The following is a 27,302-nucleotide window of genomic DNA, read 5'->3' as shown; positions in this document are numbered from 1 at the left end:
GGATCGGGGGTCATCCTAGAGACACATGCTGGCAATAGACAAGCTACAGCTTCGTCAAGTCTTTTAGTGAAAGTGTTCAGATAGAGTTGTTCTGTGCCAGGAGCTCTTATAGTTCTTACCCTCTGGGCCTCCCAGGATGACCAGTTTCCACCAACACAGGAGGTGGGCCCCATGCAGCAGTGTGGGTGGACATGGACAACTTCCACAGTCATCCCTCTCTGACTGGATCATTTCAGGACTGCAGGAAACATTGTGTGAGGTGCTCCAACTCTGGGAGTAGGAAGCCAGTTCCAGACACCCTCTCCATGCCTCCTTGGGTCCAGAAGTGGACGTGGATACATTTTCTAAAGGGGCATGTGATGACAGGGGCCCATGTGGGACTGTGACTGAACCATCTGCCCCTCCACAGGTATCTCTGGCCAGCCATTCTACAGATACGGAAAAACATTTCAGACGCACATCTGGCCACCAAGCCATACTTAGGACGTGGCAAGGACAGTGCCATCACTGGGCTTCCCTGTCCATCCTAGGTCAGTCTCTGTCTCCAAAAGGGACTTAGAAAAAATTTCAACAGACACATATGATAAACAGGCTAGACTGTGTCCGGGCCCCGGAACCACTTCATGGCATCCCTACCCAGTGCTATGCACAGGGACGATACTTGGAAACATTTTCCACAGGTGACCAGGGCCCATGCCTGACCATGGTTGGGATACCTCATGAGGCTCCCTGGCCATTGCAGGCCAGTCTCCATCATCTATGAGAGTTTAGGAAAGTTGTTGGGTGCTGCCTCCAGTGACCAGGCCCTTGATGACCTGCCCCAAGTGTGATTTCAGGCTGCACCCAATCCACCTGCAGAGCCTCCTCTGGTTGGGGACAGGAAAACATTTGGAGGGGCTGCATGCAATGACCAGGCCCACATGGGATACCACCAGGCCTGCGTATGCCCCTCTTGATTCTCAGTGGTTCCCCTTCATTGGAATGAGACTTAAGAATATTTTAGAAGTGACTTCTATGACTGGGTCCCACAAGACGCCCTTCCAGGGACCTCTCTGGCCAGCTCAGACCAATCCCCATTTGTAAGGGGGATCCAGCAACCACAGCTGAGACTAAGGCACCCTCCTAGAGCCTCCATGTCAGTCACAAGCTGGTGTCCACCACCAGAATGGGACATAAAAAGTTTCTGGGGGCACATCAGAAGTGACCTCATACAGTTCAGCACCCACATGGGATGAACTTCCAGAAGCCATCCAATGTACAGACCCACACAGGATCAGGGCCTGACCCTTAGTGGCCTCTCAGGCCTCCCTGGTGGGTTCATGGTGGCACATCCTCTCCCCTTGAGGGGAACTTGGAAATGTTTTTGGAGGCACACTAATGACTTGGGCCCATGCAGGACCATAGCTGTGTCCACTCCACCTACCCCTGCTTCCAATTTGGCTTGGGACTAGGAACACTCAAATGGCTGCTGTTGACTGCCATGCTTTCGTGGGACTGTGGTAGAGCCCAGAGCACGCCCTAGGCCTCCCTGGCAGGCTGTTTACTTCTCATTCACTGGAGGGGGACTGAGAAACATTTTGGGAAAGCACTTTTTCCTTTAGAGTCAGATACTAGCCCTGTATCAGCCCTGTACCAGGTCCCGAGGGCCCCCCAGTTCTGGCCATGGTCCCAGTTAGACACTAAAAGGTGGATGTACATTCTGTAGATATCGATGTCTCCCTCTCGAGGGGGTCATCACCAACACAGGCCTGGAGACTGTGGAGGCACCTTGAACTTCGCTGTCCTCCTGCCTGGGGATTGGTCTTTGGAGACACCCCAAAACATTTCTAAGCCTCTCTCTGGTGTGGAGACCTGGGAAGGCCAGAAAGACCTAAAGGAGGAGTCTGGATAGGTCCTGGTATTGGGAGCCCCACCCCCAAAGTTTCTAATGCCTCCTCCAAGGAGTACAAACAGGCTCAGGAAGGGTACTCTCACTGGCCACAATCCTGCATCAGTCCTGTTTATTGGCTATATTTCCCCCAAACATTTCCAATTCCCCCGCCCCAGAGGTGGGCATCACTTCATGCTGGACATGAATAAAGGGACGAGCATTGCACACACACACCCCCACCCCTCAATTTTTGAAAGTTCCCTCTAAAGGCCAGGACAAACTTTACTGGGCATGTAGATCTGTGGTAGGCCTCTCTAGACTGGCACAGTCCCATATGTGGCACATTCCCAGAGACACCCCTTAAATATCTCTAAGTCCCTCCAAAGAGGTTATTGGGACAAGCTAGACAACGAAGAAGAAGGCAATGGCACCCCACTCCAGTACTCTTGCCTGGAGAATCCCATGGACGGAGGAGCCTGGCAGGCTACAGTCCATGGGGTCGCTAAGAGTCAGACACGACTGAGTAACTTCACTTTCACTTTTCCCTTTCATGCACTGGAGAAGGAAATGGCAACCCACTCCAGTATTCTTGCCTGGAGAATCCCAGGGACAGCAGAACCTGGTGGACTGCCGTTTATGGGGGTCGCACAGAGTGGGTCACAGCTGAAGTGACTTAGCAGCAGCAGACAAGGAAGAAGGGGATGGAGCCCTTAGCCAGGCTACAGTAGTGCCTGGGGCCTGGTCTTTGCATCAGTCAGTTCAGTTCAGTTGCTCAGTTTTGTCCAACTCTTTGTGACCCCATGGACTGGCATGCCAGGCTTCCCTGTCCATCACCATCTCCAGAGCTTGCTCAAACTCATGTCCATTGAGTCCGTGATGCCATCCAACCATCTCACCCTCTGTCATCCCCTTCTCCTCCTGACTTCAACCTTTCCCAGCATCAGGGTCTTTTCAAATGAGACAGTTCTTCGCATCAGGTGGCCAAAGTATCGGAGTTTTAGCTTTAGCATCAGTCCTTCTAAGGAATATTCAGGACTGATTTCCTTCAGGATTGACTGGTTTGATCTCCTCGCAGTCCAAGGGACTCTCAAGAGTCTTCTCCAATACCACAGTTCAAAAGCATCAATTCTTTGGTGCTCTGCTTTCTTTATAGTCCAACTCTCACATTCATACACGACTACTGAAAAAACCATAGCTTTGACTAGACGGATCTTTATTGGCAAAGTAATGTCTCTGCTTTTTAATATGCTATCTAGGTTTGTCATAGTTTTTCTTCTAAGGAGCAAGCGCCTTTTAATTTCATGACTGCAGTCACCATCTGAAGTGATTTTAGAGCCCAAGAAAATAAAGTCTGCCACTGCTTCCATTGTTTCTCCATCTATTTGCCATGAAGTGATGGGACCAGATGCCATTATCTTTGCTTTTTTAAATGTTGAATTTTAAGCCAGCTTTTCCACTCTCCTCTTTCACTTTCATCAAGAGGCTCTTTAGTTCTTCTTTGCTTTCTGCCATAAAGATGGTGTCATCTGCATATCTGAGGTTACTGATATTTCTCCCAGCAATCTTTATTCCAGCTTGTGCTTCATCCAGTATGGTATTTTGCATGGTGTACTCTGCATATAAGTTAAATAAGCAGGGTCTTTGCATACACTTTCAGAAAGTTTATCTAGAGGCCGTTCTGGAGGACTGCATTGGCCTAGACCAGCAAAGGACATGTGGTAGTGCACCCAGCCTGTTTGCTGTTCTTTCTTTGCATATTCTTTTCAAAAGTATTTCCATGTCCCCAGCCTTAGAGGCCCACAGAGGACACCTGGGGCCCAGTGGTATTCTGAATGAGGCTCCAATTCCTTTTCTTGAAAGGGAACACTGGCCTATGACAGCCAGGGAGGACTGTGAGAATAGCACAGTCCCTACTGGGTCTAAGTCATTGGGAGCACCCTATGGAAAGTTTTCTAGATCTTCCTCCAGAGGTCAAGACCAACTGGCTGGATAGGGAGTCAGGAGAGACACATGTTAAGTGTGTATGTTCATTTCTGGAAATGTACAATAAGCAATTTTAGATTTGGAGTGCTAAGAAAAATGTGGGTTGCATACACAAATCTGAGAGTTATAAACACAGAGATGATAGTTGAGATTGGAGTAGAAAAAGATTGCCCCAGTGAGATGGTATAAATTTCCTTTCACAGAATCATTTCTACTCCTATGATTTCCTCTTTCTTACGGGATTTGTTCAGTTGTGTGCAGCCTATGTTTTAGCTAGTTGCTATATCCTGGGTGTTTGTGCACCCTCACAATTAATAATTTGAAATCTTAATGCCCAACATGATGGTATTTGAGAGGTGATTAGAAAAGGATGGTGGAGATCTTGAGAATGCAATGAGTACCCTTATAAAAGAGACCCTAGCGAGTTCCCTTGCCCCTCTTATCATGTGAAAACACAACCAGAAGTCTGATTCCAGGAAGAGGGCCCTCACCCAATCATGCTGGCACGTGGATCTCAAACTGCGGCCTGCAGAGATATGAGAAATAAATTTCTGTTGTTTACAAGCCATCCAGTCTATGGTATTTTGTTATGACAGCCCAAACAGCTAGAGGAATGCAATGTAACAAACCACACGAAAACCTAGTAGATACCGAAAAGAAAAAAAAGTTAAACGTTTTATGCAACAAGTCTTGGAATGGTTATGAGCAATCCTTTACATAAACAGTTTAAAAGTACAGTTTTAATTATGAACAACAACAAAAGCATTACTCCACTTCCAGCCAGTGTTGTTTACTAAGTCCTCCTTGGCCCACTGGGAGTCGCTGGAGCAGACTGGGGAGAGCACTGGGGAGAGCAGGAGGCAAGGCGCTCAGCCTGTGTGCGGGACAACGCGCTTTCTTTACACCTGCTGTAGTGTGTGCCACGTAGTGGGGCCCATGTAGGCAGAGCGGAACCCAAAGATCACTGGATATCACCTCTAGGAGAAACTGAATGATGGACAACTGACGAATCGTGGTACCTAAAAATTGTGCAAACCGGTACACTGAATGAGAAGAGGCTGCTCTCGAAACATCAGACGTTAGACCATCAACCAAAGTCAGTCAGAGACTATTATCAATAAATTAATAATAACTGCTTCTCCTTTGACGATACTCCTAAATTTAATCAGATAAGACTGGAGAACACACACACACAACCCCGCCACCGACGAGAACCAGACCCAAGGCTCAACGTGACGGCAGCGCGAACTCTCGCGAGGGCGGCCACAACCTTTCCGACGCGCAACGCGGCGGCAGCTCGAATTCGCGCGAGAGCTGGCGCGACCTCGCGAAGGACGGCTGGAGCGCGGGAGGTATGGCGTCCCTGCCGCCGTCCTGGAGTCGGCTGGATAGACGACAAGAGCGCGACGTGCGCGAGCTTGTTCGCCTTGTGGCGGGCGTCCAGGACGAAGCGGACCCCAACTTCCAGCTCGCTTTGCACTTCGCCTGGTCCAACTTCAGGTGTGGACGCGGCATCGCAGCCGGGGAAGGGAAGGGGTCTGGCGAGTTGTGTTGCACGACCGGCAGAGTCCCCGCGCGCTTTGCCGCTCCAGCAGCTTAGTGCCTTCGTGGCTTCTGGGTGCCCGAGGCGGTGATCAGTGCAGTTGCTCAGTCGTGTTCGACTCTTTGCCACTCCGTGGGCTGCGGCACGCCAGGCTTAGCTCAAACAATGGGTTGTGGGTTGCTGGGGGTCGTCCTCGGATCTTTCTCCTAGTGAAGAGTCCTGTCGATCCGGTTCCCTGCTCCGCCCACTGCGCTTAGCGCGGGCCCCTGCCCATCAAACAATTTTCTGAGTGGTTGGTTGAGTAAAATTTTAGAGCAAAATAATGGTCACACCCTGTTCTCACTGACTCCCTCTCTGCTCGGAGCACTCCGTATTTCTCTTACCCTGCTCTTTTTTTCCAAAACGCGAAGCATAACACATTGGATAACTTTGTTGTTACTGTTTGTCTACACCCTCACCGTCATGCAGAATACAAGCTCCACCAGAGTAGGGATCTTCGTTTGTTTTGTTCATTTCTTATCCCAGCACCTAAAACAGTTCTTGGCACAGAGTATTCGAGGCCATCTAATGCAACTTTTAATGCGGTTTTTTATTTAATTTTTAAAGATTTATTCAGATTAGGTACTTAGGTGAAATCAGAGCTCTCATTTTTCCTTATGGGACATGTAAATCAGTTATGATCATTACCTGTAATGAAATTATTATTAGAAGAATGGCAGTCATTGTTAATCTTCTGCCTGTTTTAATGTTGATAGAAGTCTTCTTGAATGGTAAACAGTTTTTCAAAATCGGTAATCTTTTTATCAACCTTAATGATCATACATAAAGTGCCCACTTGGTTTATAATAATAGATGAGTCTAAACGGCCCGTTTCTGAAATAAAATACTCAATTCTTAAGTGTAACATAAATATAACAATTCCTTAATAGATGATATTCAGAGAATAGGTCGTATTCATGTTCAGAGAATAGGTCATATTAAGAGAAACTTAAATGTCCTATCCCAAATAATTTTTCTATTAGTATATCTAAATGACAGTAGGTAAGCGGACATCATTTTAGAGTTAGGAGAGACATTTGCAGTTACTAACTCCTTTTACACATTGAGAAACTAAATTTATAGGTAAAATAGTATTCCACTCAGCCATTTGCTAGGTTAGAATTAGATATTTTATTGAGTAGTGTAATTTACTTCTTTTAAGTACAGATTGTGCGGCTTCCACTAAAAGATGGAAAACGAGTTGAGTGAGCTATACTGTAATTTTGTGATGCTTTAATCCATCAGAAACAATTCATATTTATATTTTTAAAATTTGAGGCCACATTCTAGGCCTTAGAAATTCACAGACGGGTGCAATACAGCTTCTATTCTTAAATAAGACAGACAAAAATTATTACATATGATGTAGAATAGGACTTCTTAACCTGAGGGTCTGAATGTATTAATAGTAGAATTCAGATATTACAGATTTGGACAAGAAGAAAATTATACTAACCTGTAGCTAAAAAGTAGCATTTCCTTCAATTATGAGTGAAAGCAACAAGAAGTAATAGCTTATGTATGACTGTGTCACCAGTAGAAATCACATATTTCACTGTCATATTGTAGTTACTGCAGGTATTTCTAATAAATCTTATTTACTGTTATGTAGTTATGAACCCACTTCTAGATCTTGTTATTTAATGTTTTAACAAATATGTCTCACTATATCACAGACTTCAAAAAATATTTCAAAACTGTATTTCAGTATGCTTGGCTTCCTTTCTATTTCATTTTATCCTGAGACGGGATTCCTAGGATTCATGGGGCTTCACAATGGCATAAAAAGATTAGGAAACCCTGCTAACAAGGATGTGCTGTGCTAGACTTACACACAGGGCATTATGGAAAGAGAGAGGAGCCAGAGGACAGAATTGGGAAACTCAAGACAATCTGTGTCATAAGGAAAGGATGCTTGAACAGTCTCAGATTCACTGGTTGCATGAATGACAGAGGTGATACAGGGAGAGAGGTGCACTCAGTGGAAACACATAACTGAGTATAGGGTGTTTGGGGGGGAATGTGTTGGACTGTGAGACTAGTCTACCTAGCTTTATGACACGATTGATATAAGAATCACATTTTCTCTTTTAGATTTCATCGTTTCTTAGATGTCAATAGCCACAAAGTAGAAAAGACAATAGAAGGGTAAGTCAGTTTATATGTATGTATATGTATGGATGTTCAGATATCTATGTATCTTCTTATAGACCTTTTTATTAATATAGCTTTATAGTTATTAGTTGATATTTTTTTAACATTCTAGGATTTATGAAAAATTCATCATACATTCCGATCTCAGCAAAGCCGCTAGTTGGAAGAGATTAACTGAAGAATTTCTAAATGCATCGCTTCCAAGCATAAAGGAATTCAAAGTATGCTATATTGTGAAATCTCTGCTGTATTTTACTGTTTCTAATCTGATTATTGTCAGCCTGTATCTATTAACATTTAGAAATTCATTCTGTTTTACTATTGTCCACCGACTAGAATCACCATCTCCTGGAAATTGACAGAAAATCCACTGTGTCTCAGGCTTGTGATTAAAGAAGTATATTCTTGTTTAATCATGTTGGCCCTAACCTACTGTGGAAATTGAGATCAGAGATTGGAAGAAATAATAGCGCTTCTAGCTTTCTTAAAACTTTTCAATGACTTCTCAGCACTTTGCAATATAATTATTGGTATATTGCTCACTAGATGCCAGGTGCTGTTCTAAGCTCTTTCATATTCAGTCATGTGTCCCTAAGACCACCCCTTAGGCTCAATGATTCAGTAGAAGAATTCACAGAACTCCAAAAAGAAAACTGCTATCCTTATTGTATGGCTTATTGTAGTGGAAAAGTTATTTCTGATTTTGAGATTCAGGACCACTTCAGCTATAATAAATGTGCAGCACATGGGGCTGCTTCTTTCAGTGTATATGTAATGTATGTCTTGACTTCCCGTAGAGTAGCAGGGATTGTGCAGGTTTTCATAAGACAGACTGTGAAGGGACATGTGACTAATATAGAGATGGAGCTCCAACTCTTTACTTTCATCTCTTTGTAAAGAGATAACGTTGTTGTTCAGTTGCTTAGTCGTGTTTCCCATCCATATGTGACTACTGGAAAAACCAAGCTTAGAATATACAAACCTTTGTGAGCAAAGTGATGTCTTTGCTTTTTAATACGCTGTGTGGGTTTGTCATAGCTTTCCTTCCAAGGAGTAAACGTCTTTTAATTTCATGGCTGCAGTCAACATCCACGGTGATTATTTAGCCCAAGAGTGTAAAAGCTGAAACTGCTTCTACTTTTCCCCCATCTGTTTGCCGTAAAGTGATGATACCAGATGCTGTGATCTTAGTTTTTTGAATGTTGAGTTTCAAGACAGATTTTTCACTATCCTCTTTCACCCTCATCAAATGGCTCTTTAGTTCCTCTTCACTTTCTGACATTAGAGTGATGTCATCTGCGTATCTGAGGTTGTTGATATTTCTGCCAACAGTCTTGATTCCAGCTTGTGATACATCCAGCCCAGCATTTTGCATGATGTACTCTGCATATAAGTTAAATAAGCAGATCGCTAGTCTTTCTCATTCTTTTGTTTTCTGCCATCTCTTTGCATTGTTCATTGAAGAAGGCCTTCTTATCTCTCCTTGCTGTTCTCTGAAAATGTATTCCATTGGGTATATCTTTCCCTTTCTCCTTTGCCTTTCATTTCTCTTCTTTCTTCAGCTATTTGTAAAGCCTCCTCGGTCACTTTACCTTCTTGCATTTCTTTTTCTTTGGGATGGTTTTGGTCACTGCCTCCTGTACAGTGTTACAAACCTCCTTCTGTATAGTACTTCAGGCACTCTGTATACCAGATCTAATCTGAATCTATTTCTCACTTCCACTGTATAATCATAAAGGATTTGATTTAGGTCATACCTGAATGGTTTTCCCTACTTGCCTCAATTTTAGCCTGAATTTCGCAATAAGGAGTTCATGATGTGAGCCACAGTTAGCTCCAGGTCTTGTTTTGGCTGACTGTATCATTCTGATTTCCGTGTTGACCGTCTGGTGATGTCCATGTGTAAGGTCGTCCCTTGGGTTGTTGGAAGAGGGTGTTTGCTGTGACCAGTGTGCCCTACTGTTAGCCTTGGCCTGCTTCATTTTGTACTCCAAGGCCAGACTTGCCTGTTATTCTGGTTATCCCTTGCCTTCCTTCTTTTGCATTCAAATCTCTTATGATGAAAAGGAGATCTTTTTTTGTTGTTAGTTCTAGAAGGTGTTGTAGGTCTTCATAGTGTAGTAGTAGTCCTGTTTGCTCAGTCATGTCCAACTCCTCGCAACTCCATGGACTGTAGCCTGCCAGTCTCCTCTGTCTGTGGAATTCTCCAGGCAAGAATACTGGAGTGGATAGACATTCCCTTTTTCAGGGCATCTTCCTGACCCAGGGATCGAACTGGGATCTCCTGCATTGAAAACAGATTCTTTACTAACTGAGCCACCAGGGAAGCCCCAACAGGTCTTCATAGAACTATCAGCTTCTTTGGCATCACTGGTTGGGGCATACACTTGGATTACTGTGATGTTGAATGGTTTGCCTTGGAAATGAACTGAGATTATTCTGTTGTTTTTGAGATTGAACCCAAGTACTGCATTTCTGACTCTTTTGTTGACTATGAGAGCTACTACATTTCTGTAAAGGGATTCTTGCCCACAGTAGTAGATAAAAATGAGATTCCCAAGTGGCTCAGTGGTAAATAATCTGCCTGCCAAGCAGGCGACGTGGGTTTGATCCCTGGGTCAGGAAGATCCCACAGAAAAGAAAATGGCAAACAACTCCAGTATTGCTGCCTGAGAAATCCCAAGGACAGAGCAGCCTGGTGGGCTACATCCCATGAGGTTGTAAAGAATCTGACACGACTTAGCAACTAAACAACAAAAGTAGATATAATGGTCGTCTGAATTAGATTCTCCCCATTCCCATCAATTTTAGTTCAGTAATTCCTAAGATGTCAGTGTTCAATTTTGCCATCTCCTGCTTGACCACGTCCAATTTACCTTGATGCACGGACCTAACATTCCAGGTTCCTATGCAGTATTGTTCCTTACAGCATCAGACTTTAATTTCACCACCAGACACATCCACAGCTGAGTGTCATTCCCACTTTGACCCAGCTGCTTCACTCTTACTAGAGCTACTAGTATTTACCCTCAGCTCTTCCCCTTCATGGATCACAGCCTTGTCGTGTTGAAGTGACTTGTATAACTCAATGAAGCTATGACCCATGCTATGCAAGGCTACCTAAGATGGAAGGGTCATAGTGAAGATTTCTGACAATACGGCATCCCCTGGAGAAGGAAATGGCAACCCACTCCAGTATTCTTGGCTGGAGAACCCCATGGTCAGTATGAAAAGCTTAAAAGATACAACACCAGAAGATGAGCCCCCCAGGTTGGAAGGTATCCAGTATGCTACTGGGGAAGAGCAGAGGGCAGTTACTAATAGCTTCAGTAAGGGGGAGCATAAAAGAACAATTAGGCCATGTTATAATGAATTGAAGTGCAGTTAACCTACAACACTGTGTTAATTCCAGGTGCACAACACAGTGATTTGGTATTTCTAGTTACCATGTGTCACCATACAAAGTTATTGTAATATTATTGACTGTTCCCACTAGTATACATTTCTTCCCCATGATGACTCATTTATTGTGTAAGTGAAAGTTTGTTCCTCTTACTCTCCCTCACCTATTTCACTCATTCCCCATCGCTCTCCTCTTTGGTTAGCTGCTATTCTCTGTATCTTTGACTTTGTTGCTGTTTTTTTTATATTTGATTTGGTTTTGTTCATTTGTTTTGCTTTTTAGATTCCACGTATTAGTGAAATGATACAGTCTTTGTCTTTGTCTCTCTGACTTACTTCACTTAAGCATGTTATTCTCTAGGTTCATCCCTACTGTTAAAAAAGTCAAGATTTCATTCTTTTTAATGGCTGAATAATAGTCCATTGTATTTATATACCTCTTCTTTTTTATCCACTCATCTATCTGTGAACACTTAAATTTCTTCCATGTCTTGGCTGTTGTAATTATACTATGATGAGGATAGGGATGATGTATGTATTCTTTCAATTTAGTGTTTTTGTTTTCTTCACATAAATACCAAAAGAAGTGGAGTTGTTGGATCTTATAGGGTTTTTTGTTTGTTTGTTTTGGCTACACCACGTGGCTTTTAAGATGTTAGCTCTCCAACTAAGGATTGGACCTGGGCCATGGCCATAGAAGCCCAGAATCCTAACTACTGAATCCACCAGGGAACTCCCTATTTTTATTTTTTTAGGATGCTCCGTACTGTTTTCCATAGTGACTGTACCAGTTTTCATTCCCACCACCAGTGTACAGGACTTCTTTTTTTTCACATCTTTTCCAGCACTTCTAGTTTTCTTTTTCACAATGACCATTCTGACAAGTGTGAGGCTATATCTCATTGTGATTTTAATTTGTATTTCTCTTATGATGGCTGATGTTGAACATGTTTTCCTGTGTCTGGCCCTTTGTATGTCTTCTTTGGGAAAATGTATATTCATATACTTTACCCATTTTTTAATCTGATTTTTTTTTTTATGTTGAGCTGTATGAGTTCTTTGTGTATTTTGGATATAAACCCATTTCAGATATATTGTTTGTAAATATCTTCTCGCATTCAGTAGATGGCCTTTTCATTTTGTTATTATCCTTTGTTGTATAAAAGTTTTTAAGTTTGGTGTAGTCCCAGTTGTTTATTTTTCCCTTTGTTTCCCTTGCCTGGGAAGCATCCCCCAAAATACTGCCGAGACTGATGTCAAACAATGTACTACCTATTTCTTTTTCAGAGTTTTAAGGTTTCAGGTCTTACATTTGATTTTTAATCCAGTTTTAATTTACTTTTTGTGCATAATGTAAGAACGTTGTCTGCCTTGATTCTTTTTTTTTTTTGCCTTGATTCTTTTACATGTAGTTGTCCAGTTTTCCCAACACCATTTATTGAAGAGGGTGTCTTTTCCCCACTGTATATTCTTGTTTTCTTTGTCATAGAATAATAGACCATATAAATTTGGGCTCAACTCTGGGCTCTCTATTCTGTTCAATTGATCTATGTGTGTATTTTTGTGTCAGTATCATTTTGGTTACTGTAACTTTATAGTGTCGTTTGAAATAAGGGAGTGTGATACCTCAAGCTTTGTTTTGCCTTTTCAAAATTGTTTTGGCTATTTAGGATCTGTTGTGTTTCCATACAAATTTCAGAATTATTTGTGGTAGTTCTATGAAGAGTACCATTGGTATTTTGATAGGGATGCATTGAATCTGTAGATTGCTGACTAGTGTTGTCATTTTAATGGTATGAATTCTTCCAATATATAACAACTGTAGATCTTTTCATTTCTTTTGTGTCATCTTCAGTTTCATTCACCAGTGTGTTTTTTCCAAGTATAGGTGTTATACATTAGTTAGATTCATTCCTAAGTATTTTATTCTTGATGCAGTTGTAAATGGAATTGTTTTCCTAATTTTTCCTTCTCATAGTTCATGTTAGTGTGTAGAAATGCAACAGATTTCTGTATATTAATTTTGTGTACTGCAACTTCGGTGAACTCATGAAATAGTTCTAGTAGTGTTATTGTGACATCTTTACGATTTATATATATATATTATCATGTAATATGCAGTAACAGTTTTACTTCTTCCTTTCCAGTTTGGATTCCCTTTATTTCTTTACCTTTTCTGATTGCTGTGGCTAAGACTATATTGCATAGAAGTGACAAAATTGGTCATCCTTGTCTTTTGTCTGATGTTAAGAGAATATTCTGTCACCTTTGAATATGATGTTAGATGTGGGCATATCATATATGGCCTTTATTATGTTGAGGTATATTCTGTCTATTCATGTTTTTTTCACGAGTTTTTATCATAAATGGATGTCGAATTCTGTCAAAAGCTTTTTTCTTCTTCTGTTGAAATGATCATATAATTTTTATTTTCCAGTTTATTAATGTTACGTATCATATCAATTTGCAGATTTGAATCATCCTTAATCCCTGGGATAAACTCCAGTTGATCATGATATATGACCCTTTAAATTTATCATTTGAATATTTTGTTGAGCATTTTTACATCTGTGTTTATCAGTGATATTGGCCTGTAATTTTCTTTTTTTGTGTGATATTTTTCTCTGATTTTGGTATCAGGGTAATGGTGGCCTCCTAGAATGATGTCAAAATCGTTCCTTCCTTTGTAGTATTTTGAAATAGTTTCAGAAGCATAGATGTTGGCTCTTCTTAAACATTTGGTAGAGTTCACCTGTAAACCCATCTAGTCCTGGACTTTTGTTTGTTGGAAACTTTTTGGTTACCAGTTGAATTTAATTACTGGAAACTGGTCTGTTCATATTTTCTATTTCTTCCTGAGTCAGTCTTGGGAGACTGTATATTCCCAGGAATTTGTCCATTTCTTCTAGATTGTTCATTTTATTGGCGTATACTTCTTTGTGTAGTGTCTTATTACCCTTTATATTTCTGTGGTGTGGGTTGTAACTTCTCCATTTCTGATTGTATTGACTTGGGTCTTCTTTCTTTTTTTGATGAGTCTGATAAATTATTAAATTTGTTAATTTTTTCAAGGAACCAACTCTTAGTTTCATTGATCTTTTCTGTATTTTTTTGTCTCTATTTCATTTATTTTTTCTGTAAATCTTTATGATTTCTTTCCTTTTACTTTTTGTCTGTTCTTCTTTTTCTAGTTCCCATAAGGTGTGAGGTTATATTGTTTACTAGATATTTTTCTTTTTTCTGAAGTAAGATTGTATTGCTGTAAACATCCCTCTTAGAACTGCATTTACTGTGTCCCATAGATTTTTGAATCATTCTTGTTTCATTTGTCTCTAGATATGTTTGATTTCCTCTTTGATTTCATCAGTGACCCATGGTTCTTTAGTAGCATGTTATTTAGTCTCCCATGGTTTTGTTTTTGGGTTTTTTTGCAATTTTTTTTGGTAGTTGATTTCTAGTCTCATAGCACTGTGGTCAGAAAAGATGCCTGAACTGATTTTTACTCTTCTTAAATTTACTGAGTCTTATTTTGTGGCCTAGTATATGATCTTTCCTGGAGAATGTGTATTCTGCTTTTTTTGGATGAAATGCCCTACGTATATCTGTTACGTCCATCTGACTTAATGTATCACTTAAGGCCAGTGTTTCCTAAGTTATTTCTGTCTAGATGATCTGTCCATTATGTATGGAAAGACGTCCCCTACTATTATTGTGTTACTGTCATTTTTTTCTGTGTTTGTTATTTGATTTCTGTGTTCAGGTCCTCCTGAGTTGGGTTCTTATGTATTTACAGATGTTGTATCTTCTTGGATTAATCCTTTGATCATTATGTAATGTCCTGTGTCTCCTTCTGCAATCTTTGTTTTAAGGTCTCTTTTGTCTTGTTTAAGTATTACTACCACAGCTTTTATTTCCATTTGTATGGAAATCCTCTTTCCATTTCCTCACTTTCCATCTGCATATTTCATCTTTAGATCTGAAGTGAGACTCTTATGAGCAGCATCTATATGGGTATTGTTTTTGTATCCATTCAGCCACACTTTGTCATTAGATTGGAGCCTTTGTAGTCTATTTATATTTAAAGTAATTATTGAGGGAATTCCCTGTTGGTCCAGTGTTTTGCTTTCACTGCTAGGAGCATGGGTTCAGTCCCTGGTCAGAGAACTAAGATCTAGCAAGCTGCACAGCACAGCCACAAATAGCCATTTTGTTAATTGTTCTGGGATTTTTTTTTTTTTTCCGATTGTCGTTCATTTCTTCTTTTGTTCTCTTTTCTTGTGATTTGATGACTGTCTTTAGTGTTAATATTTGTATTTCTTTCTCTGTGTGTGTGTGTGTATTATAGGGTTTTGGTGTGTGATAACCACGAGATTTTTATATAGCAGGCTTTATATATTCGTGATTATTTTAAGTTGCTGATCTCTTATGTTTGAACACATTTCACAACCCCGTGTTACCCCCCAACATTTAATGTTTTTGACATTTTAATATTTTTTTATATCTTTTTGTTTTGTGTATCTCTTAATTACTTATTGTGGATATAGGTCATTTATCAGAGGAGCCTGAAGAGCTACATTCCATGGGGTCACAAGGATTTGGACACAACTGAATGACTAATACTAATTACTTATTGTAGATATAGATCATTTTATTATTTTTATCTTTTAACCTTCCTACTAGCTATATAAGTGGTTGATCTACTACCTTTAATGTATATTCATCTTTACCAGTGAGACTTTTCCTTTTGTAATTTTCTATGTCTAGTTCTGGCCTTTTCCATTTAAAGAAGTCCCTTTAACAATTCTTGAAAAGCTGGTTTGGTGTTGCTGATCACTTTAAGCTTTTGCTTATTTGTAAAACTTTTGATCTCTCCTTTAAATCTGAATGTAGCCTTGCTGGGTAGAGTATTTTTGGTTGTAGGTTTTTTTTTTAATTCCATCACTTTTAATGTATCATGCTACTCCATTCTGGGCTGGAAAGTTTCCAAAAAAAAGCCAGCTGATAGCCTTAAGGGAATTTCTTCATAAGTAACATTGCTTTTCCTTTACTGACTTCAAGATTCTCTCTTTAACTTTAATTTTTTTGTATTTTAATTACAGTGTATCTTGGGGTGGATCTCTTTGGGCTGATCTTGTTTAGAACTCTGTGTTTCTGAGCTCAATGTCTGTTTCCTTTCTCATGTTAAGGAATTTTTCAGCTATTATCCCTTCAAATAAGTTCTCTGTCCATTTCTCCTTCTTCTTCAGGGACACCCCCTCCCACCCCATAATATGAATGTTAGTATTCTTGACATTGTCCCAGAACTCTCTTAAACTATCCTCGTTTTATTTTATTTTTTTTCTGTTCAGCTTGCACAATTTTCAGTACTCCATCTTATACTTCATTGATCCATTCATTCCTCTATATCATCTCATCTGCTGTGAATTACTTCTAGTGTATTTTTAATTTCAATTATTGTATTCGTCACCTGTGTTTGGTTTTTCTTTGTGTTTTCTAACTTTTTGTTATGCTTCTCATTGTGTTCATTCTTTCTTCTCCCGAGTTTGGGAAACTCTACTGGGTAGATTGCTTATCTCTACTTTGCTTCTTTTTTTTTTTTTTGGCATCTTATCTTGTTCCATCATTTGGAACATATTTTTCTGTCACCTCATTTTCCCTAATCCTCTGTTTTTATTTCTGTTCATTAGGTAGAATGCTCATGTTTCCCAATCTTGGAGAAGGGCCTTATGTAAGAGATGTCTTTGGGCCTCCAGCAGAGCACTGCCCTCTGGTCACCAGAGCTGTTTGCTCTATGAGTATCCCCTCTATGGGCTACATGAACCCTTCTGTTGTGGGCTAACTGTTGTAGGCACAATAGTACATAGGACTGATCCTCAGCCCAGTTGGCTGCACGAGCTGGCCTCATCTAGGTCTGCCAGCTGCTGGTAGGCAGTGCTGGCGCCAGGCATAGCTGGCTTCAGGACCCAGGAGGTCCCTGTGCTGGTGCACTAGTGGGTGAGTCTGGGTCCTGAACACACTGGTAGTTGGGCCTTGGTCTCCACATGGCTGGCAGCTTGCCTGGGGGTCCTAGGATTGTTGCTGATTGGCTGTTGGGCAGGTAAGCCACCTGTGCTCATAGGCTAGAGAAATACTCCAAGATGGTGCTCACTTGTACTCCTGTCCTTGTAGAACAAGCTCTCCCAGGTGGCTGCCACCAGCATCTGTGTCCTCAGGGTGCTCTCCAGGATCAGCAGGTGGGTTTGACCGAGGCTCCTTTCAAATTGCTGCTTATGCCCTGGGTACTAGAGCACGTGAGATTTGTGTATTCACCCTTTAAGAGTGAAGTCTATTTCCCATAGCCTTTTGGGTTACTTGAATATAAGCTTTACTGGCCTTCATAGCCAAAAGTTCTGGAGGCTCATCTTCCCAATGCAGAGCTCCAAGGCTGCAGAGCCAGATGTGTGGCTCAGACCCCTCACTCCTTGAGGAGAACTCCCATTTGTGGGAGGATAATTTTAACTGGGTGTATGGATCTTGGCTATACCATGTCCCCCCCTCTCTTACCCATCTCATTGTGATTCTTTCTTTGTTTCTTTAGTTGTAGAAGATCATTTCTGCTAGCCTGCAGGGGCATTTTCACCAATTGTTGTTTAGTTGCTAAGTCATGTCTGACTCTTCTGCAACCCCATGAACTGTAGCCCACCAGGCTCTTCTGTCCATGGAATCTCCCAGGCAAGAACACTGTAGTGGGTTGCCATTTTCTTCTCCAGGGGATCATCCTGACCCAGGGATTGAACCTGCGTCTCCTGTGTTGGTAGGCAGATTCTTTACCACTGAGCCATCATTCTCACTATTAGTTGCTCTGTAAATAGTTGCAATTTTGGTGTGCCTATTGGAGATGAGCTTCCCAATCTGCCATCTTCGACAGTCTCCTATATCATCTAAATGTTAACTTTCAGAGTCCTGGCTCTTAGTAGCAGTCTTTTTTCCTTAATACCATCAGTATGTTATTACTAATACATGAAACTGTAGTTTCAGGTGTAGAGTTCTTTCAGAATAAGTAATCTGACATAAGTGATTACCAGAAAATAATAGACTTATATGTTGGGAGTTATTTTCTTCAAGTATGTACATTTTAGACCACTTTTCTCTATGGAATTAAAGTTTCATTTTTTGTTTTTCTTTTTTTGGTTAAAGGAAGTTAAGGCATTTCCAAGCAGAGAAATTATCTAAAAACAGGCAGCTCTTGCGATCTTACTAGCCGTACATTGCCTTATGCCTAGGAAAGTTTACCAGGTGTCTTCTGTGTCCCTGGCATCACTGGGTTGCAGGAATACAGAATAAGCAATACATGATCATTACTATCCAAGTAGTTATTGAATAGCTATTTAGTTGTAATTATGATAAACCTTATGAAGATGTTCATGAAGTACCACACATTATATAATAAGGAGAGGTCACCTGAAACTTCCCTTTCATTCCTTGAATTTAATTCATCTCCTCTCTCCTTTCCATGCATAGTTTGCTTGTTTGGAGTGTTTTTAACTTTGACACCTTTTTAAATGTGACTTTTATAAATACAATTTAAGTTTTGAAAAAGCATGGAAGTTGAAGAGTAGTAAAAGGAATGTCTGTGTACTTTTGTTCAGGTTCACCAGTTGGTATACTTTGATCCAGAACATTGCTCACCACTTTTTTTTCTGACCTTGACATTGTTGAAGAGAGCAGGCTAATTATTTGGTAGCTTGTCCTTCAGTTTAGGTTTGTCTGACAGTTCCCCATTATGATTCAGGTAGTACATTATTGCACAGGTTCCTCTATCTGTCCATGTTTGAACTATAAAAGCAAGTTTAGAGATTGAGATTTATTTAGGTATGATTGTTTTCTTGAAGCACACACAAAAAAATTGAGGACATAACTGTCATGAGATAATCTGTTCTTTTTTTGAGGGAGGGGCCTGCACCAAATTGGCATACAGGATCTTAGTTCCTCACCCAGGGATCAAACCCGTTCCCCCAGCAGTGGAAGTTCCAACTACTGGATGTCCAGGGAAGTCCCAGGGTGAAGTTTTATTTACTCAAACTAGTTTAGAAAGCTCTTACCAACCTCAGTGATTCATATTTTTCATTTCTTGTTTTAAAGACAGATGTACATTATTCCATACTATCACTTCTTCTGTGTCTGTCTGATTCTCCTTCGAACAGCAATTATGTGGAAACACCAAGAGATAAAGAAATGGGTATGTTACCAGATAAAAGAGAAACTGGTTTTATGATATAATTACTAGACATTGAGAGTTTATAAAAAGTTGTAAATGTATGAAATAAATATTTCTGTTGTCTTGAAATGCAATTGTAATTGTAAATTTTCATATAAAATATAAATTATGACTTTGTAAGTTAAAACTACTTTCAATTATGTAAAGAGAAAAATCAGAACTGAAGATAAAAAATCAAAATTTTAAATATATTAGAATGTCAATTTATTGAGTGTTTCGGTATTTTTGAACTTTCATTTCTCAAGTGTGTTTTATTTTGAGTTTTGCTAAACTTTTTACTATAATATGGGGTTTCTTTCCCATATATTTCTGATAAAACTCATGAGATTCTTCTGTTATATTTTAGAAAAGAAGGATGATTTTGATTGGGGAAAATACTTGATGGAAGGTGAAGAAATTGACCTTGGCCCAAATGTAAACACACCGGTGAGTGGCAGTAGTTTTGCTATATATAAATACATCCCAGGTTATTTAGATTATTTTTATGGGTCCTTCTGCCCTGTAGTAACTTATCTAAAATAGGAACACTCTTCACTAAATTAGAGTAGTTTATTATGGAATTTTTATTAAGATTTTGCACCAAAATACTGGTACTAGAAAGTTGATCAGAATGAATATATATATCCCTTAAGGAGCTATAAATGTAGGGATTTTTGCCACCAGAAATAATTCCATCCTGTTATAGTAACTTTCAACATGTAGAAAAAATTTCATTTGATATAGTTTTTGCTTTTCTTCTGAACTTTTCGTAATCTTTTAATCTAAATAGGTCCATTTGTTAGGTGCTCTAAGGTTAAGGTATATTTCCTTCTTTTAATCAGAATTGGTCTGAAGAAAGTGAAGATGAAAATGATCAACAGTCCTTAAGCAGAGAGGACTCTGGGATTCAGGTGGACAGGACACCATTAGAAGAACAAGATCAAAACAGAAAACTAGGGCCTCAAGTCATCTGGAAAGGTACTGTGTGTTCTTGAATGCTGGCATCTCTCCAGTAGCATTCTCTAAAAGGAAAGGCAAGCTTTGAGAATCAGTCCCATGTGATTTATAACATTGGTAAGCTCTGCCTCCCTAATAAAACAAACCTTTTTAAACCATTGGCAGATCTTCTGTAATGCATTATAAGTATTATAGCTCTATAGAATTAATGTTGAAAAGGCATTTACAGTGCAATTTTGGTCTTTTTTTATAGGTCTGAGAACTTTGTTAGTCTTAAATGGTTTGTTTATATTTATACTGAAGAAAGATTGGCTTTGCTAAAGTTGTCATTCAGTTGCTCAGTCATGTCCAACTCTTTGCGACTCCATGGACTGCAGCACACCAGGCTTCCCTGTCCTTCACTGTCTCCTGGAATTTGCTCACTCATGTCCGTTGAGTGAGTGATGCCATCCAACCATCTCATCCTCTGTCATCCCCTTCTCTTCCTGCCTACGATCTTTCCCAACATCAGGGTCTTTTCCAGTGAGTTGGCTCTTCGCATCAGGTGGCCAGAGTATTGGAGCTTCAGCTTCAGCATCAGTCCTTCCAGTGAATTTTCAGGATTGATTTCCTTTATGATTGACTGGTCTGATCACCTTGCAGTCCAAGGGACTCTCAAAAGAGTCTTCTCCAGGACTAGTTTGAAAGCATCAATTCTTCAGCTCTCAGCCTTCTTTATGGTCCAACTCTCACATCCATACATGACTATTGGAAAAACCATAGCTTTAATTAGACAGGTGATGTCTCTGCTTTTTAATACGCTGTCTAGGTTGGTCATAGCTTTTCTTCCAAGGAGCAAGCGTCTTTTAATTTCATGGCTGCAGTCACCCTCCAGCAGTGATTTGGGAACCCAAGAAAATAAAGCCTGTCACTGTTTCCATTGTTTCCCCACCTATTTGCCATGAAGTGATGGGGCCAGATGCCATGATCCTAGTTTTTTGAACGTTGAGTTTTAAGCCAGCTTTTTCACTCTCTTTCACCTTCATCGAAAGATTCTAAAATTAGTGACTAAATAAAATAAAAATATCTTACTCAATTTAATTTTAAATTTTAATGCTTTTTCAGTTTTTAGTGAAAAAGTATGATTTGGTAGAATCTAGAAAGAGCTAGAAACAACCTTAGAGATTAGACAATCTAATCCTACTTCTCATTTTATAGATAAAAAACAAAGATGTGGTTATAATGGTTTTCTCATGCGCACAGCTATGAAACTAACTCCAGAAGCTGGGAGCTCTGACCTGGCCCTGTTCATTGTACCTGAACCTTGCCAAATGCACATAAAGTAGTTAAAACTGATTTAGCACGCTAACAATTTTCTGGTTTCTTTTCTCTTCCCTTTCTTTTTCATTATTGAATTGGACCTTTAGGGCAAAATGTGTATTAATCAGCTCAATGTCATGAACAGCAGCCTGTGCAGGGCCTTTTGGTTTAGCTTATTTATGCTCATCTGCTCTTTCTGATTCTCACTCTGCTTTCTCTGCCAGCCCAGTGACAGGCTCTTCTAATGTATTTGATATCTGTTCTCAAACACATTGAGGTCTTGTAAAGTACATTGTGTGGATTGGTTGTATTTTATTTTTAAATTACATGCTGATAATATGCTGTGTGTAACCTCTGTTCTTTCACTCTTTCCATTTAACTGTTTTAATCTGTCCATGTTGTTCTATGAACATTTTTTCTGTTGCTCTAATGGCTACATAGGATACTGCAGTTTGCAACACCACACCTGTGTTGTTGCTTCTCTTGTTGATAGGCCTGAGCTACTTTCTCCCCTTCTCCCTAGTGCCATGCCCATTCTATGGACACAGCCCACAGTCTCATCCCTACTTGTTTAGATCACCCACTTTGATTTGGTTTGCTGTTTTCATTTGTGTTTGTCTGACTACTCGGGATAAGTACTTCGGATTCCTTGGTTCCCCCCTTATATGATGTTTCCATTGATGTCCTTTCCTTGCTTTTCTTTGGAGTTTCATGTCCTTCCTGCCCATCCCCACCAACCAGAGTTCATTGTATATGTAGATAATAATTTCAAGGTTTTATACATTGCTATTTTCTTCCCTTAGTCACCTGTTAACATTTTCGTGGTATCCTTCAAACAGAATCTGATTTTTTAAAATATTTTATTGTAGTTAAATCTGTGAATTTTTCATGATATGGTTAGAATTTGGACCTTGATATTTTTCTTTATGAAAACATCCCCCTGTATTTTCCTTCTCTGTGCTTTTTTATAGCTTTTGTGTAGCTCTTCAGTGACCACCAGATCTTCTCTTACATATGAAGTGAAGAACAGCTTATTTTTCTCCAATGTCAGGAGCAAATTTCCCCGCAGTGTCTAGTGAACAGTCCATTCTTTCCACATTGCTTTGTGGTTCTAAAATTATTGTATATTGATACACTTATTTCTGAACGTTCAGTTCTCTGTCCTGAGTGTGAGTTGTGGAAGCACAGACTGTTTATATGTCTTTGTAATGTGTTTCAACACACAGAAAGCAAGTTTTTCCTTCACCTCCTTTACTCTTTTTCAAAATTGGCTTAGCTATTTGTAGACTTTTATTCTTCTGTAGACATTTTGGGAGCAGTTTGGTAAGTTCCTTTTTAAAAATCCAGCTGAAAAAAAATCTACCTGGAATTTTTATTGGGATTGCATTGAATTTATAGAGTTAGCTTGGGGAGATTTGATGTCTTTTCTGTGGAAATATCTATATTCTAATTTTTTTTATGTCTTACTAGATTTTAGAAATTTTCTTTGTCAAGATCTTAAGTATTTATTGATTCTATGTGTGTTAACAGTGTCTTTTTTTGTTTTATTTATTGCTGATGTAGGGGGACACTTGGTTTTTGTAAACTGGTTTTTTTCCCAGCATTCTTTAATTATAAATTGTTAATTCCCAAAATATTGGGTTTTTTGAATAGATGGTCAGTATTCTTTGCAAATATTGACAGTTTTATCCACTACCAGTTCTTATATCTTATTAATGAAATGTTAACATGTCTCTTTTCTGGCCAGCCCTCTAGTCTGCAGAGGAAGCAGTAGCAATGTGCATGGATTTCCTGCAGTGGTTTTTATCTCAAAAAGGTGGCCCATGAAATTCCTTAATTAAGTGTGATGGTTTTGGTGTAGGTTCTGGATATGTGGCCTTTGCAAAATTAAGACTTCTATTCCTATTTTTCTGGGAGTCTTTAATCATAAATGGTAAACTTTATCAAATGCTATTCTTTATCTGTGAGGTAATTCTATAATTCATCTATTTTGTTCTACTACTTTACTGATAGATTTTTTTGATAGTGAATTGTTATTGTATTCCTGAGCTAAACTTCTCTTGACTACATCGTGGGATTGGGTTATTAGCTTTTTTTAACTGAAAATTTTTAATCTTTATTCTTTGATGAATTACTTTTTCATATTATGTCTTCATTTGGTTTTAGAAGCAAGGTTATATTAGCCTCATAATGTTAGGTAGCTTTCCCTTTTTCTGTTTTCTACACCAATCTGTATAAGATGGCTAATCCTTCAAAGCTTAGTACTAGTTCTAAGGCTTTGGGGGTGCTTGGAAACATCTTTAGTTACCATTTCAACATCTTTCACGATTATTAAACTATTCAAATATACTGTTTGTGTTTTTTTATTCATGGGGTCATTTTAAGATTGAGTGACTTCTTTAATTTGTAGCAATGACATTAATTAAATTTTGTATATATGTCTCTTTATAGTTTTGACTGATTTTATACATATATATAAATGTTTTCAGGTAGCTGTTATATTAAAGAGCTTTTTTCAATTGAATATTTGAATGGAATCCTAAGTCTAGCTATCATAGCAAAGTTGATCAAGTATTCTTTTCTTAACTCTTATAACTTAAATGTAACTAAATTTCTTTCCACTAGATGAACCAGATGCCCGAAGCTGGTTGGAACAGCATGTAGTCCATCAGTACTGGACAGTCAGGTCCTCAAGATTTCCGCATAGTTTACATTTGCATTCCAATCTAGCTACTGTCTGGTAAGAAGCTAGTTTTCATTTCATGTGTTGTTAGAAGAAACTTTGATGTTTTAATATTTGTTTTTGAGTTGTGATTTAAATCTAGTTCCTTAAACTTTTTAAAATTTGAAGTATACTTAATTTACAGTGTTGTATTAGTTTCAGGTATACAGTTACGCATGCATACATTACATGTGTGTATGTATATATTTTTTTCAAAGTCTCTTCCACTGAGTTATTACAAGATGTTGAATATAGTTCCCTGTCCTATACAGTAGGTCCTTGTTTACCTATTTTATATATAGTAGTATATATGTTAATCCCAAATTCCTGATTCATCTCCACCCTCACCCCTGCTATCCCATTTGGTTACTATAAGTTTGTTTTCTATGCTTATGAGTGCATTTCTGTTTTGTAAATAAGTTCATTTGCATCTTTTTGTTTTTTTAGATTCCACATATAAGTGATATCATATGAGATTTGCATTTGGCTTTCTTGCTTCACTTGGTATGATAATCTCTAGGTCTATCCATGCTGCTGCAGATGGTGATTTTTTTGTGTGTGGTTGAATAATATTCCAGTTAGTGTGTGTATGTGTACCACATCTCTATCCATTCATTTGTCGATGGTTATGTAGGTTGATTCCATGTCTTGTACTACTGTAAATAGTACTGCTATGAACATTGGAGTACATGTATCTTTTCAAATTAAGAGTTTTCTATGGATATATGCCCAGGAGTGGAATACAGGATTATGTGGTAACTCTGTTGTTAATTTATAAGGAACCTCTATATAGTTCTCTTTGCATGAAATGTTCCTTTGGTATCTCTAATTTTCTTGAAGAGATCTCTAGTCTTTCCCACTCTCTTGTTTTCCTCTATTTCTTTGCACTGATGGCTGAGGAAGGCTTTCTTATCTCTCCTTGCTATTCTTTAGAACTCTGCATTCAGATGGGAATATCTTTCCTTTTCTCCTTTGCTTTTCACTTCTCTTCTCTTCCCAGCTATCTGTAAGGCCTCCTCAGACAGCCATTTTGTTTTTTTGCATTTCTTTTCCATGGGGATTTTCTTGATCCCTGTCTCCTGTACAGTGTCACGAACCTTTGTCCATAGTTCATCAGGCACTCTGTCTATCAGGTCTAGTCCCTTGAATCTATTTGTCACTTCCACTGCATACTCATAAGGGATTTGATCTAGGTCATACCTGAGTGGTCTAGTGGTTTTCCCTACTTTCTTCAATTTAAGTCTGAATTTGACAATAAGCAGTTCATGACCTGAGCCACAGTCTGCTCCTGGTCTTGTTTTTGCTGACTGTATAGAGCTTCTCCATCTTTGGCTGCAAAGGATATAATCAATCTGATTTCGGTGTTGACCATCTGGTGATGTCCACGTGTAGAGTCTTCTCTTGTGTTGTTGGAATAGGGTGTTTGCTATTACCAGTGCGTTCTTGTGGCAAAACTCTATTAGCCTTTGCCCTGCTTCATTCTGTACTCCAAGGCCAAACTTGCCTGTTACACCAGGTGTTTCTTGACTTCCTACTTTTGCATTCCAGTCCCCTGTAATGAAAAGGACATCTTTTTTGGGTGTTAGTTCTAGAAGGTCTTGTAGGTCTTCATAGAACCGTTCAACTTCAGCTTCTTCGGCGTTACTGGTCGGGGCATAGACTTGGATTACCGTGATATTGAATGGTTTGCCTTGGAAACGAACAGAGATCATTCTGTCGTTTTTGAGATTGCATCCAAGTACTGCATTTTGAACTCTTTTGTTGACCATGATGGCTACTCCATTTCTTCTAAGGGATTCTTGCCCACAGTAGTAGATATAATGGTCATCTGAGTTAAAATCACCCATTCCAGTCCATCTTAGTTCGCTGATTCCTAGAATGTCGACGTTCACTCTTGCCATTTCCTGTTTGATCACTTCCAGTTTGCCTTGATTCATGGACCTAACATTCCAGGTTCCTATGCAATATTGCTCTTTACAGCATCGGACTTTGCGTCTATCACCAGTCACATCCACAGTTGGGTATCGTTTTTGCTTTGGCTCCATCCCATCATTCTTTCTGGAGTTATTTCTCCACTGATCTCCATCAGCATATTGGGCACCTACTGACCTGGGGCGTTATCTTTCAGTGTCCTATCTTTTTGCCTTTTCATACTGTTCATGGGGTTCTCAAGGCAAGAATACTGAAGTGGTTTGCCATGCCCTTCTCCAGTGGACCACTTCCTGTCAGACCTCTCCACCATGACCCATCCGTCTTGGGTGGCCCCACACAGCATGGCTTAGTTTCATAGGCTCAGTAGGCTCAGTAGAGGACAGAAATGGTATGGACCTAACAGAAGCAGAAGATATTAAGAAGAGGTGGCAAGAATACACAGAAGAACTGTACAAAAAAGATCTTCACAACCCAGATAATCACGATGATGTGATCACTCATCTAGAGCCAGCCATCCTGGAATGGGAAGTCAAGTGGGTCTTAGAAAGCATCACTACGAACAAAGCTAGTGGAGGTGATGGGATTCCAGTTGAGCTATTTCAAATCCTCAAAGGTGATGCTGTGAAAGTGCTGCACTCGATATGCCAGCAAATCTGGAAAACTCAGCAGTGGCCACAGGACTGGAAAAGGTCAGTTTTCATTCCAATCCCAAAGAAAGGCAATGCCAAAGAATGCTGAAACTACCACACAATTGCACTCATCTCACATGCTAGTAAAGTAATGCTCAAAATTCTCCAAGCCAGGCTTCAGCAATACGTGAACCGTTAACTTCCAGATGTTCAAGCTGGTTTTAGAAAAGGCAGAGGAACCAGAGATCAAATTGCCAACATCTCCTGGATCATCGAAAAAGCAAGAGTTCCAGAGGAACATCTATTTCTGCTTTATTGACTATGCCAAAGCCTTTGACTGTGTGGATCACAATAAACTGTGGCAAATTCTGAAAGAGATGGGAATACCAGACCATCTGACCTGTCTCTTGAGAAACCTGTATGCAGGTCAGGAAGCAACAGTTAGAACTGGACATGGAACAACAGACTGGTTCCAAATAGGAAAAGGAGTACATCAAGGCTGTATATTGTCACCCTGCTTATTTAACTTCTAATAA

At 39.6% G+C, this 27,302-nt stretch overlaps 1 protein-coding gene across 1 annotated transcript in view; it reads left to right on the top strand.

Moving 5' to 3' along the window:
- Positions 1-5,180: 5,180 nt before the first annotated feature.
- The window catches only part of TUBGCP5 (tubulin gamma complex component 5), a 56,341-nt gene continuing 34,219 nt past the window's right edge, over positions 5,181-27,302 (top strand). The window contains exons 1-7 of the mRNA XM_081583123.1: positions 5,181-5,353; positions 7,530-7,583; positions 7,702-7,810; positions 19,113-19,209; positions 19,595-19,674; positions 20,070-20,205; positions 24,109-24,223. Coding sequence (XP_081439249.1) covers positions 5,208-5,353; positions 7,530-7,583; positions 7,702-7,810; positions 19,113-19,209; positions 19,595-19,674; positions 20,070-20,205; positions 24,109-24,223 — 737 coding nt within the window. The 5' untranslated portion in view covers positions 5,181-5,207. The remainder of the gene's footprint in view (positions 5,354-7,529; positions 7,584-7,701; positions 7,811-19,112; positions 19,210-19,594; positions 19,675-20,069; positions 20,206-24,108; positions 24,224-27,302) is intronic.

This window comes from Giraffa tippelskirchi, chromosome 3, assembly GCF_054371585.1.
Source record: "Giraffa tippelskirchi isolate mGirTip1 chromosome 3, T2T-mGirTip1v1.2.pri, whole genome shotgun sequence".
Taxonomy (NCBI): Eukaryota; Metazoa; Chordata; class Mammalia; order Artiodactyla; family Giraffidae; genus Giraffa; species Giraffa tippelskirchi.
Note: the sequence above shows the minus strand (reverse complement) of the source record. Positions and strands in the feature narration are given on the sequence as shown.